Here is a 17,075-nt window from a genome sequence, read left to right on the forward strand (position 1 = left end):
GAAATGCTGGCAGTGAGATGCCATGCTGCTGGGTGATTGAGTATGGATCCTTGTTTGTGGTTCCTGTTCTTTCTTGGAAACCCATTTTTTTCCCAGGATGAGTATTTGGGGTAGCATGGTGGAGTCTGGCTGCCTGGGGCTGAGTGGTAACCCCTGAACACGAGGGTGTCTCATCTCTTCCCTCTCTCTGCCAGGTTAGTCAGAATTTCACCCCTTGAAGCCAAATACGTGAAGGCTGAATATTCACAGATGAGTCAGTCTCCTAGGGAGGTGGGTGATACCAGTGTGATGGCACCAAAGCCACATAGGGTTGTGGCCTAGGGCCGCACAGCTTTGCACAGATACCCAGTCCAGTTCTGCTGGTGAAAAGCGTGACTGCATGTGTGTTCTGATACCCACCTTCAAATTGATGGAAAGGTAATAAAGCAGCTTTTTTTTTAATTTTTTTTTTTTTGTTGTTCCTGGCGTAGCCTACTTTTGTTTCCTTCTCTCTGGTTCTAGCACAGTGATCTATTTTTCAGTGTAGTGAAGTGTGTTAGACCTACTGTCGTCATGCTTGTATCTCTTTTATAAAAAGACCTTTTTGGTTAAACCTATGATGTTATGCTCTCTCGCAGTTATGTTTTCTCTCTTCCTTTTCTTTTAGATATGTGACATGCCATCACAACTCACTTTTCTGCAGTGTTACATTTTGATTTTGCCTTTAATTTGAAGTCTTAAAGCTATGCCATAAGAAGAACGCCCCTATGGAAAAGGCTAGAAATAAGTTTTTCCCCACTCCAATTTTTTTTCATGAATTATCTGAAAAGAAGCTATTAAACAGAAAGAAAAGCCAACTCTACTTTGAGTTTTAGTTGAAATTTTGGAATTAAATATCATTAACTTCTCAACTACTACAGAATTGCCTTTATCACTGTTCATTGTACACTACCATTTCTCCATGTCAGATCTCTTTCTGGAGTTCTGATGCAAGTTCACTCATTGTCAACCAAAGGTACAATTTATAAATCGATTCACTCTAGCAATTTTCCATTTGATGTTAGTATCTCAAGCTGGATCACTAAACCCATGAGAGCAGCTGTGAGATTCATGTGATTCACTGCGGTCTATTTCCTTTACTAATTACTAAGGTAATTTTTTAGCTGTATTTTTTTTTTTTTTTAAACTGGTCTTTAAAAGCTTTAGTTCTATCTTCGGCTTAACTTGATATCACAATTCAATATTAGTGTATAGCTTTTTCTTTTTCCCCTCTACCTCCCCAACTTCAATTACTCTATATAGAGTTTTGCCTTCTTGGGAAAATCTTGTGTCACAAGAAAATATTAAAACCAAGAGCAGCTCTCACGAGTGAAGAGAGACAGTTTTCTTAAGTTTTAGAATAGGAGCTCACCCTTACTGTGAGAATGGTGGGGCCCTGGAGCAAGAATGGAACGAGATGCCCAGAGAAGTTGTGGGTGCCCCATCCCTGGAAATGTTCAGTGCTAGGTTGGATGGGACTTCGAGCCACCTGGTCTAGTGGAAGGTGTCTCTGCCCATACTGGTGGGGCAGAGGGAGGGATGTGGAAATAGATGATCTTTAAGGTCCCTTCCAACCCAAACTATTCTATGATCTAAAACTAATTAAAAGGGAAGCTGCCACCTACGTTTTAGTGTTGTGTATGGCACAGCTGTGATAGTCATGTGTTCTGTGCTGCCTAGCTACATGTCCTGTCCAGAATGTTTGCCAAAAAGGGGTAAATTAACCAATGTAAGAGGAAAGATGACACATTTTATTTCTTCTTGTAGGTTTCCTCAAGCCTTAAACCATCTCTGTTTGAATCTGTCAGGGTCAGACTGGACTTATGTGGTACTTTCTTTCATGAACCTCTTCACCTTTCCCTGAACCTGTGTATGGATGTTGAACATTCATTTGATACTGCTGTGTGAAGAATCACTCCTTTTTTACTTGTTTTGGACCTGTTACATGCTTGCTTCACTTTCTAATTCTTGTTTTGGAAGAGATGATGAGTGGTCAGTGTTCTTTCTGGCTTTGCAGGCCTTTATCATGTCCTTCTCCCCAAAGTATTTTCTTCTGTAAAAGGTATTCCATGTCTGCTTAGTTTTCTGAAAATATTTTTGAGGAAAATTTGGGTAAATTTTTCTGGCTTTTTTAGTGAGAAGTCTGGCCTTATAAAACTTCTGGAGTATTGGAAGGATTCAGCAAGGTATTTTGACTCTTCCTGAACATACTTCATGAAGTGAAGTGCTAAAGCTTAGAGTTGTCCTCAGATTTACCGTCTGGACCCAGGTGATAGGCACTGCCGGAATGGTTGCAATCAGTGGCTTTGTAGGGAGGACTGATAAAAAGTGTAATGTAACACAAGGGCTGTCAGTCTGAGGTTGTATCTATACTGAGCAACTAAAGGTTAAACATAGTGTAGTCTCTGTTTCCTTTCTGGTCAGGATGGCTTATAACCCAAATTTACCCACAAGTTCTTATATTACAAGGCAAAGCTTTCAGTTTTGTGTTTAAAAAAAAAAAAAAGCTAAGGGATTTATGGGTGGATTTAAATGGAATGAATGGGTTTATTTTGAGGTAATGTGAATGCATGAGTATGGAGCCCGTTTTTCCAGGCTAAATATATTAGTTGAAAATAATGGAAATAGAAACATGTTGCAAAAGCCTTTCTGTGCTACTGTCAGTCAGGGGGGATTACAGAGGGAACAGTAAAGCACTCATTATCGAGGTTGAAGGCCTCACCATTTCCCTCTGTCCTGCTGTGACCTTAATGAGAGAGCTGCCCTTTGCATCCCGGCTGGCAGCAGAGCCCAGCGATTGGTCTGGTACCATCCCTGTGTGATGGGGAGGCTGACAATAAACTTCTGTAGTGTTCTGGCTGCTCTTGGCAATGCCTGTCCTCAGCAAAACTGTGCCCACTGCCTGGTGAGGCAGCACGGTGTGCCATCTTCATCAGGATGCAGGTGCTCAGACAAAACCATGGAAGAGATGCTTACAATTGACTACGTGAGGAGAGCTTACTTTATAAACAATCTGCTTAGGCAGGAGACATTTTTCCATGGTGATAAAAAGCAGCTCTTGCTCTTTGATTCTGTACTGTTTTGTTTTTTAAGTGATTGATACTTCAGATGGTGACAGTGTTTTGACTAATTGTGAAATTACATGAAGGTGAAAAATAGAATGAGGAAGTTTTTTCACATTTGTACTAGACAATAATACAGAGATCTCTTGAAGGCATTTTCTTGGAAAAATAAGACCTTTGAGCTCTTTTCTAGCCCCTAGAAGTGGCTCACTAATTGATAACTAAACCTTTGTTTCAGAAGTTTTTGGAAAGATTAATATGAAAACATTGATGATAGCTAACAATCAGGCATGTGCATCCTAGCAAGTCAGTTATTACCTAGGCTCAAGTTACTAGTGAAATAAATTTTTACTGACTGCTCTAGATTTAATTTTTTATCATCCTTTTAAAGAACCTTGAATTCCTCTGTTAAAGTCATCCCTGTTTCTGTTTGTAATATTGCAGGAGGAGAATGGCATCTGTGATTTTACTGTGCAAAACCTTCCCACTGTGTTCTATATTAAAGAAAACTGCATATTTATTTTCTTCTCCTTCAACTTTTCTTCTTTCTTTTCACCTTTTCATCTGTCCTACTGAGCTGCTTCAGCTTTTAGCTGCCTTGCAGACCTTTTTTCCTTATTTTCATTTGCCTTCTCAGGTGCTGGTTCATTTGCTTATGAAGTAGTTATTTTCTCTTCCTAATGTTCATTTGCTGCCTTGATTCCCTCCTGCTTTATCTTTGATTAATTTCTCCCAGTCCTGGAAATAGAGGAAATGATGGGAGGAAGCTGTCATAGTAACTGTTATGAAATGATGTGGAACGTAAATGACAGTGTAAGGGTACTGTGGGGTATGCCAAAGATTCTCACAGAACTGATTATCTTTCAGGGCTTGGGAGGGATGAAATTGATGTGCGCAGGGAATCTTTGGATACTAAAGGTGTCAACTATATACACCCTGAAGAGGAGACCAGAATGACCTTTTTTAGGTAGGAAGGTCAGTTTTAATGTGATGAGGCAAAAAATGACCTTGGCAGTCCTATCCTAACTGGTTATCCAGGGTCCCAAGGAGCCCCTTAATGGGATGAAGGTTGTAGTTGAACCTCAGTTCTGCCCTGCAATGCCAGGTGCTGCCTGCTTGTTAAGAGTCACCCAACAGAGGAGAGAACGTGATCATAATAACGTTTTGTTTCCTCGAGGCAGTGAGCAATGACCCCATGTTCCTGCTAGGTGAAGGAAAATGTTTTGTACTTGTGAGTTCTTCCTCTCTACAAGTGGCTTGTGCTTCCCGGTGTCAACTTTTGGCACTTTATGAGCTGTCCTGAGAATCTGTTCATGTTCTTGAATATACGAAAGTAATCCCCATCACATTACAGCTTCCCCTCCCTGTGCCTTCCTCAGTCTCTTGTCCTATCTGTTTCCTCTTCCTTGCCCTCCACCCCTTCTGCCCTGCTATGTTGGAATGTATAGACTCTGTGTTGACTGTGGTACCACAAGAAAAGAGAGTGAGGGAGGAAAAAAGAGGTGGTGAGTCAGCTGTGCCTGTAATTGATTATGGTAGGTAGGTTATGGTAGGTAAATTAATTGGTGGTGTCCAACGCAGAAATTGAGCAAAAAGCATGAAACTGCTTAATGACTCTGCTCACAAAACACACCTCTAGTTTTTGGGGAGTCAGGTATGCCACTGCTCCATGGCTGACATCTCTTCAACCATAGAAATGTTAATTCTCTCTGAATAGAAAACCAATAGTTATGGCTTGGACTCAAGCCTCACCCTTAGCTCCCTCAAAGTTGTTTCTTTCTTCCCCTCAATTCTTACACAAAATCTTTCTTAATTGTGGAAACAGACTGAGATTGGTATCAGTGCAAATCCTTAGGTGTAAGCTGTGTCCTGATGTTTTTGCATGAATGCAAGGTATTGAATGTCTTCAGGGGTGCTTTTTGTGGTGGTTATTTTAGACAGAGAAGTCTAGACAGTTCTTAGGATCTATTGCACATCTCTACACCTGCCAAAATTTGGGAGTGAGTTTTGTTCAAATTACTCAAATTACTGCCGTTCATCAGAAAGGTTTTCCCAACACAACGTAACACTAACTGAATTAGTCTGTCTCTCTCACTCTCCCTCCCCCCAAAAAGTCTCTGCTACTAGTGTTCTAAAACTTGAATAAAATTCTGCAATTGCTATTTTTATTTCTACCTTTTCTCATTCTCTAGCAAGTACATAAATAGAAAGGACATTCTTTTGTGCATATTTTTTGTTGTGCGTGCAAGAAATAATGTAAAGTTTTCATGCATATGATTGAGACAAATGCTTTTTAAACACACTTTGAGCCTAAATTTAATAGATGAGGTTTGAGAAAGGCTCTTCAGTGGATAAAGAAGATAATATAGATACCTTTTTTCAATGTCAGTCTTTTATTTTTTCAGAAATACAGAAAAATGCTTTCTTGCTTGAACATGCACTGTTGAAAATGAAAAAGTATTTTTCTGAGTAGTGTAAGAAATTATCTAAGTAACGTTGCCTTGTTTTTTATAGTTTTTAGTTCATCTAAGTTCTTCAGCAATATCCAGATATTGCAATTGGCAATACCAAGTCTCCATAAAGCTCTGAAGTTCGTGGAGAAAATACATGGAAAGAATATAGATGTTTGGAAGAAAGGAAAAATGAGCAATTAATTTAGACTACTAGTGACATTTGAATGCTGATTTTAGAACTTTGCTTAAATATTATTAAAATTTATTGAATTGGGTTAGCAGTCCTTTTTTTTCCTCCCTGCTCCCTTCCCTCTTGGAAGTGTGTTTTGCACGTGGTCTTTTTTGATTTGCATATGATTAAACGTTTCATTCACATAATGGAAAATTAACTATAGGCTATAAAATGTGTTGCAATCTCAATTAAAATGTCTAATATTTCCCCCTAGGTTTCTTAATAAAATTAATTACAATGTTCCTAAAGTTGGTAAGTCTTAAACTGTCTACCAATACATGAGTTTATGGGTCTGTCTTCACTTCCTGCTTTGCATAGTTTTGTTCTTTTAATCTTAAATACATATCTAGCTGAGCAGCTGTGCCACTGTTGGCTATTTTGAGTCAACATTTATGCAGTTTTTTAATATTTTTTAAAATGTAGTCCTACACTGAGAATCTAAAAGTACTGTTTTTAAGGGCTCTTGATAATTTTTGTTTTTTAAGTAGTCCTTCAAGTTTAAGTAGACCTTCAAAAATGGGCAAGCATGAGTTTAAAAAAAGCACAGGCAGACTGAAAGCCACGGTTTTATTTTTTCAGGGAGGATATATACATTTGAGTTTCCGCGGTTTAGCATAAAATGAAGTTCTAGAAAGGATAGTAGACAAAAAACAAACTGCATGAAAAAACTTAAAAAATAAAACCTTAACTGCATGCTGAATAAAGTGTTTTATTTTAGGTGTTTGTGTAGTTTGTAATGGAAACTATGGGCTTACAAGAGCAAATTATGGGAAACAGTGATCTGCGAGGCAGCAGTAAAAATTGGGAATGCCAAGTATGTGCACTGTATGTCAGCCTTGGTTGTGAATTCGTTTGAAAAAATAAATTGTTAAACAATGAAGGCCAGTTATTTTTTTTATTATTTTCCCTGGGAAAAGAGTTTGTATAGTCTAAGGGGGAATTTGTTGCCTGTGGGAAAGAGAACAGTGGGCTCAATTTCCAAAATGTATGTGGCTTTGCCAAGACATATGGGAAGAAACAAGAGTGTACCCTGAACAACTGTAGCCCTGGGAGTCTCTGCTAGTCTTTGCACGCGGGTTTTCCCATTCATAATTACACTTAAAAATCAAGCTGTGTGCTCTGGTAGCTCTGCATGGGGAGGAGTCAAGCTTGTTCAGTCAGATGTTGGTTTACTCTAATAATTAAGCTTGCCTGAGTCGTGTAAAGGGGTGTCTGTCCTCATTAACTTGGAAAGGCAAGTGGTGTGTGCTTAGTGTGCCTTTGGGAGCCCATCCTCTGCACATCTGCTGTCAGCAGGCACTGCGAGGAAGCAGCGGCTGCTCCTGCCGCTGTTGGGACGTGAATATGTTTCATGTGACTCCTCAAACCCCCTTTGTGATTTGTGTGAAGTGTTTTCTTGGTGGTAGAGTGCACTGGGAGTGCTTGTTTTCCAGGCTGCTGCTGCAGTTCCAGGAGTGGAACTGAGTGCTGGTCTTTTGGCTCTCATTTCTCTGTAGTTCAGGATGCTGTTTGTGTTTCTCATCTGCTGCGTTCAATATCCTGTCCATCTCAATGGTTTCCTTTTGAACCAGCATTGTGCATAAACATCCTTTATTCAAGTAAGGGTTCAACCTCTTTTTAAAAACGAATGGTGAAACAATGTAGGTGTTGTGGATGATACAAAGAAGATGTCAAATGTGTTACCTGAATTTTTGCTCATGTCAACAGTTTTCAATGAGTGTGGTCTGCGAAACAGATCTAATTGGGTCTGTTCCTTTTGCTCTAGCCAAAATATTGAAGGGGAACAGAGCTACAAGAACTCTGAAACGTTTTAAAAATAACACATCCATCCAAATTTCATCCCTAGATTATTGCTGCTTGCAGACTCTTTAACAACAGAGGAAATAAGGAGAATACATAAGAAAACAGGATTAACACATGAAGCTTAGAGTAAAATAAGATGAAAACCAGAAACGCTTTCTGTAATCATTTGGGAAAACCTACTGTAAGAGAACAGGATCATAGAATCACAATTTAAAGTAAGGATTTGGGTGATAACTGCTGGGACAAAATAGTCCAAACTGTTTTAAAAATACTTCTAGATAGAAAAATGAATAGATATCTTACTGCTGTATGTTGATCCTTAGAAAGGGGAAGCAATGGCTGCTTCAGGAAGCTGCAGGCTCTTATAAATCAAGGTAATAATGAGACTTAAGCCAAACATCCTTTTGATTGCTTTGCCTTTGTGTTTTATTTTTTTTTGTTCATTTTCCTTCTCATCATTTTAGGCTTTTGTTTCTTTGCTTGTTTAACAGGCTTTGGACAAGATCTTGGTTGTTGCCTTGGATGATTTTTTTATTTATTTTTATTTATTTATTTATTAATTTTTCTTTTATTTTTTTTTTTTTTGAGGGATGTTATTTTACTGTTGTCACTATGGATGCCCCTCAGGGTTTGGGTCACCCTGATGTGTATGTCCCTTGGTCACTTTGCCTGTGCAGATAACAAAGACACGGTTTTACTGGCTCAGCTTGATCCACAAGGAGCAGGCAGGTTGTGCATTGACTTGAGTGACCCAAAGATCCCTATAACTTACATGCTCTGTTTCTATACTCCCATGGTACAACCTCAGTCACACTGCAAGTTTCCTTCATAATTTTGCATTGTATATTATATGAATGTAAAATTTCTGCCTTTTGCAATGTCTTTTTTTTTTTTTTTCCTTTCTCTTTTTTGGGGGTTTGTTTGTATCTGATGTTCCCTTGTCTCTTTTGTGTTTTGGTAGGCCTGGATGATTGCCTGCAGCAGTATGTCCATAAATTTGAACGGGAGAAGATAAATGGTGAACAGCTGTTACAGATTTCTCACCAGGACCTCGAAGACTTGGGTGTCTCACGGATTGGACACCAGGAACTGGTTCTAGAGGCTGTGGATCTCCTGTGTGCACTGGTTAGTTAAATTGTGAACAGATAGGCAAAGAATTTCTTAAAGGGCTTTTTTGGGTGAATAACCAAAGCAAGATTGATAAAACTGGAATGCCTTTGTCTCTTTGTTTTTGCTTTCTGTTACATATCATGATAAAACAAAAAAGTAAGAATTTGTTTAATTCTTGCAAATATTCTATTAATGGCTCTCTAGCTTTTTCCTGATAAGAGGCAACTTCAGTTCATTTGGTTGCACTTCCAAAGGAAGAAGTTGTCTGTGTGGCATTGTTAGATCTTGTGGCTCCTGTTAGTGAGAAGTTTGTCTCAGAAGACAGAAGGCACACTGTTGAAATGACAGGTGCTAGAAGTTCTTCACATTAGTTGAAATGGGTTTAGGGTAATTCTGTAGCAAACCTAGGAAGTGAAGAAAAACTAATTCTTCAGATGAGGGGTGTTTAGCCACCTCAGTTACAGTCTAGCTGAACTCTTCATTGGATTCAGAGCTTAAGCTGTTCCTTTGTCCTGCTCCTGATATGTAACTGCAGATACTTTGAAAACAAAAATACTCCGAAAAGAATAAATATATTTTGGATTGTTTTACTCTAGCGGAGGCTTTATTTAAAGTCCATAGTTTGGTCACAGTCTTGAAGGCCTGTTCGATGTAGTGCAGTGTAATGGGCACCAGAGGTATATATAATTACATCAGGGAGGAGGGTGGGAAAGCCTGCCTGATGATTCCTTGGCCAGCGCTGGCCTGGCTTCCCTACATTAGGCAAGGCTTGCAGCAGCGAGTGTATGCTTCTTAAAATGGAGTCTTTATTGCCTGTATGGTATGTCCTTCATTTGCTTCAGAGAGGTGCTGCAGGGGGTGTTCCTACTCCACAACTTTTGGAGCAAATTGTACTGAAATAAACATTTAATGAAATCTCTTTAAACAATCTAAAATGTTTCTCAAAGAATTACTCTTATACTTGAAAGACATTTTATTTCCTTTAGGGATTTGATTTACCAAAATTTTTTAACATTAACTTGAAAACCAAATAGAAGAATGTAAGTAGACTGAGAAGCAGTTCATGGTGCGGGAAGGAGCTTGTTGGGCAAGTGCAGGGGACTGGTGAGTTTAGTAAATGTAGTATATTGTGTATATGGTCCTGACTGAAGTAATCTATGTGGCAATCCCCAAAGGCACTTTTTTATTCTCTTAAAAATATTAGAATAAAGTGAACAAAGCTGGACAACTGCCAGAATGTAAAGCTGTCTTTTATCTCCTACAATTTCCTTCTCATTTCCTTTGCAGACAAAAGTTTTGACCTCAGACCCATTTCTGGAAATCCTTTGTGAAATGCAGGTCAAGTTAATGCATTAGACAGATACTGCATATTACAGCTGAAATGTGCTTGTTCCCTTTTTAAGAAGTGAAGGGAGAATTCCTGTGTTTTCAGTATGCCCTTTGCCACCTTCTTGATACCTGTTCCCTTGAGTTTTTGAAACTGCATCGAATCACCACTGATTTTGTTTCCAAGCAGGTACTAAATGCTAGTGACAGCTAATTATTTTTTTGTTGTTTCTTCTTTTTGTGCAGGAGAGAGGTTTCCTGATTCCACCTGCATTAGTTCTTTGAAAGTGGGACCATTTAGTAGTTGTTTTGTTGCTGACACTTCTCCAACTTTTGGGGCCTTTTAAGCAAAGGAACTATATTTTTTTTTTTTTTTGTTCCCCTTTTTTGAGCTCACTGCCACACCCACTAAGCTGTCAGTACATACTGTGGAAATGTGTCATTGGCTGAGCCAACCTGATGTCTCTCTTTGAAAGGTTGTCATTCTTGGCGGAGAAAGGCTGAAGAGGGGGTTTTGGTGGTTTCCCAGTCCTGGGCTTCCCAAGAATTTCCCTTTTTATCTAGTTTTGCCTTGGCAGTTTCCCAGCTGAGTTTCCTTCAGATCAGTGCTTTGGTTCCCTCACACCACAGGAACAATTTGGCTCTAAAGACAGTGAGGAAGCTCTCTTTGGAACATCTTTCTCCTGCAGTATCTCTTTTGAAGAATTCATCATACAGACCTTTGTTCTGGCCTCAGATCAGCCACTTAATATATTGAGTGTGAACGTAGTTCTTGCCTTGAGAAAGGACACCAAATGCACCTGATTGTTCAATTTGCTTTTTCTAGGGGTTAAGTACTATTTGGCAGCAACGAGCTAAAAATATGTCTGGAAATTTCTGGTGTGAAAAATAAATTAATACATCTTTCTCTGCTGCTTTGGTGATGAAGCAGTCCTCATGTCCTCAGAGCAGAGGCTGCATATGCAGCATCTTGAAGAGTCAAGCAGGGGAGTGTAGACTGGGATGAGCACATTTCTGTTGCTCTTGAGCTGGTATATCAGAGTTTTCTGAACAGGTGTTCAGGACTTATTTGAGGAGTTTAGAGGATATATCAAAGGACCTGAATTCCCCCTGAAGATGGGAAGAAAATCATCAACTTGAGTATTTCAGCTTTTTTGTTGAAAGTACTGCTTGTTGTGGGGAGGGAGGAAGGGGTGGAAGAAAGATCGTTTCTTTGTTGATGAAAGTATTTGAGAGGGGGGAACAGACATACATAACTTTGCTTTTCAAACCACAAAAGTAGGGACAAAAAACAAGCTTTTGAGGGCTTAATCAATATCAAACAATGCAAGCAAGAAACTATGCAAATATTTTCACTTTCAATGTGTTCTTTGGATATGATTTCTGAATCTTTGCCCACACTGTATGATGGGAGACTTTGGAAGCAAAAAAGCAGTGGATTTTTCTTGAGGTTTAGAATAAAGAGACACTAATTATATACAATTAAAAAAACACCCCACACCCTGAAAAAAATCCATAAGCCGAAAAAAGACATAGGTGTGCATTTGATAATTTTTCTGGTGGTAATGTTCTGCCAGCATATTTACAGTGTAACAAAATATAGCATCATAACATGAAAAGAACAATGCATACGTGAAGACTTACCCTTTAGGTCCTAATCATTGTCAAAAGATATCTGTACACTACTGTATAAGATTTTAGGTTTTTTAGTGGCTTCAAATTTTGTGTTGTTTATTAGGAAATTTGCTATTCCAGAGGTATTTTTAGAATATATTTTTTTACAAGGAAAAGAGCAAGAATGGGTGACTGTGACCATACCTTGTGTTAATTCAAATGTTTGTATAGGCCTGCAGTGAGTTGGACCAGCATTTGTGCAAGCATTTGAACTGGTTTTATTTGTTTTTTTTTCTCCAGAGCAGATTTTCAGTTCAAACAGCCAGGATGTCCAAGTCATCACATTGCAGCATGTGAACATGGCTGTGAAAGAGGAGTGTCCGTGTCCCTGGGCAGTAGCCCAGTTCAGCTCTGACACAACTGCTCTGCTCTTTTGACTTGAGCTAGCTATGGTTCTTAAAATTTTTGTTTGTTTGGTTGGTTTTTTTTTGTTATGTTGGCTGCCTGACCTTGAGCCATTATTTGGTCAGATTACTTTTTCTCATTAATTGTGATGGAGTTTAGCAGGAGCGAGCTCATGTGCTTTCTCCTGCACGTGTGGGTGCTGCCTCTCCTCCAGGCCTGCATGTGGCTTCCCAGGTTAATGAGTAATAGCCTGGGAATGTTTGACATAGGGTGCTCTTGACCGCTGGCTGCTTCAGCCTGTGTTTAGATTAAAACAACTTTGATGTTTAAAATTGGGAGTGATAGTAAAATGTAACCTTTTCTTTGGTTCATGAGCAACATCTAAAACCTTTTGGTTGCTAAAATAATAACTTGTTAACTCTTGTAGCCTTAGTCCTGTGGAAATATTTCCAGAAAAGCCTGCTAAGCTTTGCACTTCAGCTGTGTGTCACTGTGAAGGTTGTTTGGTGTGCTGCCACAGTATCAACATTCCTATCTGTCCTGAGCTGGGGCTACAGTTCTATGACAAGTTAAATTAATCCAAGTGAGCTGCTGTCTCCACCCCCTCCTGTCCTCTGATTAGTGACCCTTTGTGCTTGTACTCACCTGACCCTGAAGTGAGCTACTTCAGGGAGCTAAACCAAGAGGATTAGATTCATTTGTATTGTTTAGGTCCCCAGGCCAACCCTCCCAACAGAGTGGACGTTGCAACTGAAGGAGGTAGAATAGTTGGTGATGTGAGAGCTGGTGAAGAGAGTTTCAGCTTGGATAGAAGCATTGCTATATCGGGTGAAGGGGCAAAATGCTTTCTGTGTAATAGAGCAGACAGTAAGGGGACTGGTGGAGCAGGGGGGGCTTGGACTGATGACTCCTATTTCTGGGGTAGTTCATCCACTCAGGCTGATCCACAGTTGTCCAATTTGGTGTCCTGGTACTCAAGAGCTGCATACCCTGTGTTGTGCTGGATAGGTGTGGTGCTTGGTCAGGACCTTTCCTGGAGCATAAACTGCTGGTTTAGAAGTGGAGGTGCACTCTGTAGAGCCTGTAGGAGAGCTCAGAGCAGTGACTTAGAGCTTGTCTGTGATGTGCTCTTGATGTGCTCTCTGTTGGGGACACCAGTTGTGGTTATGAGCTGGAGCCCCTGAATCCCTAGAGGCAGCACCTGTATTGAAGTCACCCTGAAAACTGAGAACTACTTGACAGAATTATTTAAAAAATACCTGAACTGGAAGAGTCACACCAGACTCACCCATGGTATAAATAAGGTGAAAGAGGTATGATAAGGGGTATGTGAATGTTTCAAGGTCAAGCCCAAAATCTTACCTGGTATATCAACACGTGTCCTCCTAAATGGTGAGGTGGCTGGTGCCACCTCTAATCTTAAGTACCCACAGGTGATTGGCAGAGCTTCTGCATCTGAATCATAAAAAGAAAAATCTGGAGATACTTAATTACTTGAAAACTCTCAAGTTCTGATCAGAGTGATTAAGTGGTTATACCTCTCCACAGAAAAAAATATTTTCTGTTTTCTGTCCCTTTATGAAAGCAGGGTATCAGTGTCCTCTAGCTCCCCTCTTTAAGGGGAGGATTTCTGATATGTGGCTACTTTTTTGTGGTCATTCCCTCAAAAATGGACCAACAAAACTAACTGTAAGAAATACATCCAAATAATGCTCTTGAGATGCTGGTTTGGTTTTTTTTTTTTTTGTGTGTGTGGTTTTTTGTTGTTTTTCTTAGAATTAAAAGGTGGTAAGTTCACACATCACAGTGTTCAAGTACTTTAAAGTTGTTTAGTAATCCAGATCTTTCCCTTTCTGGGATCCTGGAAAATATAAGGATATCCTTTGCTGTTGCAACAGTGGCATTTTTTAAAACTGGACATATCCTTTCAACCCCTACTCCTGGCTGCACTTTAAGGGTATTTCCTTGCCAAGAGCCTTGAGGTGGAGGACGGAGGCACTTGTGTAACTTAAACCCACTGGGATCTTAGCCATAGGAGGTAGTAGTATTTTAAAGGTAGCTGTGTAGCTGAAACCTCTCCATACACTGGAGGCCTGTGTTTCTTCGGGTCAAGGATTCTTACATTTTGTAAATGACTTAATCTGAAATATTCCAGCCTGTTTTACAGATACTTCACCCTGGAGGGAATGGCGCTACAAGCCAGCACTGTGCCCTGGCAGCATCCTGGTCTGCATTAATAGGAGTGGGAGGTGGAGGTGTTTAGCACCCTTCAGTTGTCACTCCTTAGTGTAAATATGTCCCCTAAGTACAGCAAAGGTACAGGGAGACCAGAGCAAGCTCAGTGAAGGGCTCTCAGCTTGGTCAGGGCTGGAGTACTTGCCATTGAGGAGAGGCTGAGGGATTGGGACTTCTTCAGCCTGGGAAAGAGACGGCTCCAGGGAGGCCCAACAGCAGATCCCCAGCACCCATCATGGTGGGGAGCAGCTGTCAGGATGAGAGTTGGGCTGTGACTGGCAGAACTTGAAACAAGAGGTTCAGGCTGGATATAAGGAAACATTTTCTTACTCTGAGGACAGTCAGACCAGGTGGATCATGCTGTCCAGAGAGGTTGTGCACTCTGTCTTGGGAGTTTTTCAAGATCTGACAAAATAAAATTCTGAATAAGTTGCTCTGAGCTTACAGCTGAGCCTGTTCTGAGCAGGAGGTTGGTCTGAGACCTCTGAAGCTTCCCTTCAGCCTGAATGGTGATCCTGAGTGGAGGTATTAGGAACTCCTGGAAACTAGGAATCAAACGGAATTAAAATTTGCCTTAATTGGTTTAGGTTTTCGAGTAGGAAGGCAGAAAGAGTAGGGAGTATATCAGACTGAACTATGGAACCTGAAGGTTACTTGCAGGAATCTGTAACAGCAAAAGAATAGTAAAGGGCAGGACTCTCTTGTATTTTTGTGTGTTTGTTTTGTTTTGGTGGGAGTGATTTTTTTTCTTGTTTTGGGGTTTGTTTTTTTTTCCTCAAAAAAAGTATGAATTTGAATTTATAAAGCTGAAGTTATAAACAAGACTTTTCTTATTTTTAGGCTTTGTAAATGAATGAAAAATATGATGTCTAAAAATTAGTTTAATCACCATGCATGATGTGTTGTGATGTACCACTGTTCTCAAACTTGCAAATAATTGCACTATTGTAGCCAAGGAGTGCAGTTACTGAAAACTGGTGATCTAAATATTTACTCAAACTTTTGATTGCAAAATTGCATTTGCTTCCTGTTGATGTTTTCATCTCTTACCAGATTTAACTTCTCTTGAGTTGTGAATGAAATGTTACTTCAGTGTTTATTTACCACAGGATAGAATATGTTTTAAGAAAAACAAAATGCTTGCTCTTCTTTAACACAAACAACACAATCCAGTTATTTACAAGTAAATTATATCTATTAGGACATTAGGACCTTATTCTCATTAAAAAGTGTCCTTAAATCTCATTAATGACAGAAACTGAGGTTTGGCACCCAAAAAAGTATTCTTTACTGGCTATAGAGTAGAACAAATACTTGAAGGCATTTTTGCCAAAAACCATGAGAAAGTTGTGCAAATTGTCAAGACTTTTCATCCCATGTGAGCTTTTAACTTGTTTTATAATAAATAGGAGAACTCAACAAGGATATTTATCAAGCTTAATAATGTTCCTTGCAGAACTATGGCCTTGAAACAGACAATATGAAGAATCTGGTTCTCAAGCTGCGAGGGTCATCCAACAATCTGCAAAACTACATCAGCAGCCGTAGGAAAAGTTCAAATTATGATGGAAATACCTCTCGCAAGCCCCCCAATGAATTCCTTACTTCTGTTGTAGAGCTTATTGGTGCTGCTAAAGCCTTGCTTGCCTGGTTGGACAGGTAAGAATAAAATGGTTATATTTTAATTTGCTGCTCAAATGAATTGCTTCTCTTTGTGGGGCCTTTCCTAGATGCTTGGGTGAAAAGATCTTGATGTCACTGACTCCTTTTTTTTGGTGTTGCTAGAAGACCTCTAGTGGAAAAATTTAACCTAGGGTATCTATTCTTGCACTTCTGCTCTTGCTAAAACCAATAAAACTGTTAATATTTCACTTGAACTGGTATTTATTAAAGTATGGGTGTTCCCTTTTAGATCAGTTTCTCATACAAACTGTTTTCCCAGCTTCTAAATTACTTGTCATTGGCAGGTCCCTTCCTGAAAGATTTTTTAATGTTCTGCTGAAATCATGACATTAGCTGTGTGATTTGAAAACTGAGCAGTGGGAGAGATTATCATTCTGCTGTTTCATTTTCTCTTTTTTTTTTTTGGTCTTATTTAGTTGTTTTTGTGTCCAAAAAGAGCCAGAGTTATTTTGTTACAGCTGCAGTAGGTCAGGTGCTGGCACAGGTGCAGTCCATGATAACAGATGAACAAAAATTCTCAAAACCCTTGCTGTCTTTCCTGAGAAGGAAAGTTAGGAGAATAACTGCACAGGGACCAGCATCAAGGAGCACTTTTATCCTTTATCCTCCTCTCATGCAAGGAGGTGATCTGTGTCCAGGCAGTGATGCTAACATTTTGTGCCTCTCACCTGGTCCACTCCTCTCGGTTGCTGGCAGCTCACCCTGATTTTTTTTCTGTAACTCACAGTCATCAAAATTGCTGGCTTGTCCTTTTCCAAGCCTGTTATGCTGATTTCTCAACTCCTCTCCTAGCCTTTGCAGCTGTCTGAAAGGTCAGAGGTAGGTCTCTACAGGCCCTAAAGGTGACCTGTAATGATTCTTCTCTAAGTCTCACTGTACCTCTGTGTGTAAAATGTGAAAATCTATTTTTCTTCTTTTGGAGAATTGTTTTTTCCTTCTCCAATCAGGAAGTTGGAGATCTACTCACTGGTAAACACAAGGACAGGGCTAGAAAATTCCCACTTTTGTTGCAAGAGTGGAGTCAGGAATATTTACATTGTAAAACTATCCTCACACCTGTGTCAATGTCAGAGTTGCAGCACTTACTCTCATATGCTCTTCCTTACTGGTAAGGTAGGATGGGAGAAGGATGTC

The 17,075-nt window shown here is 39.7% G+C and overlaps 1 protein-coding gene across 1 annotated transcript in view; it reads left to right on the forward strand.

The window, feature by feature from the left end:
- The window catches only part of CNKSR3 (CNKSR family member 3), a 57,718-nt gene that overhangs the window by 18,389 nt on the left and 22,254 nt on the right, over positions 1-17,075 (forward strand). The window contains exons 2-3 of the mRNA XM_005518415.3: positions 8,530-8,693; positions 15,715-15,917. Of these exons, the coding sequence (XP_005518472.1) occupies positions 8,530-8,693; positions 15,715-15,917 (367 nt within the window). The remainder of the gene's footprint in view (positions 1-8,529; positions 8,694-15,714; positions 15,918-17,075) is intronic.

Source organism: Pseudopodoces humilis, chromosome 3 (assembly GCF_049639895.1).
Source record: "Pseudopodoces humilis isolate 2021_Gansu_Grassland_sample_001 chromosome 3, ASM4963989v1, whole genome shotgun sequence".
NCBI classification, from domain to species: domain Eukaryota; kingdom Metazoa; phylum Chordata; class Aves; order Passeriformes; family Paridae; genus Pseudopodoces; species Pseudopodoces humilis.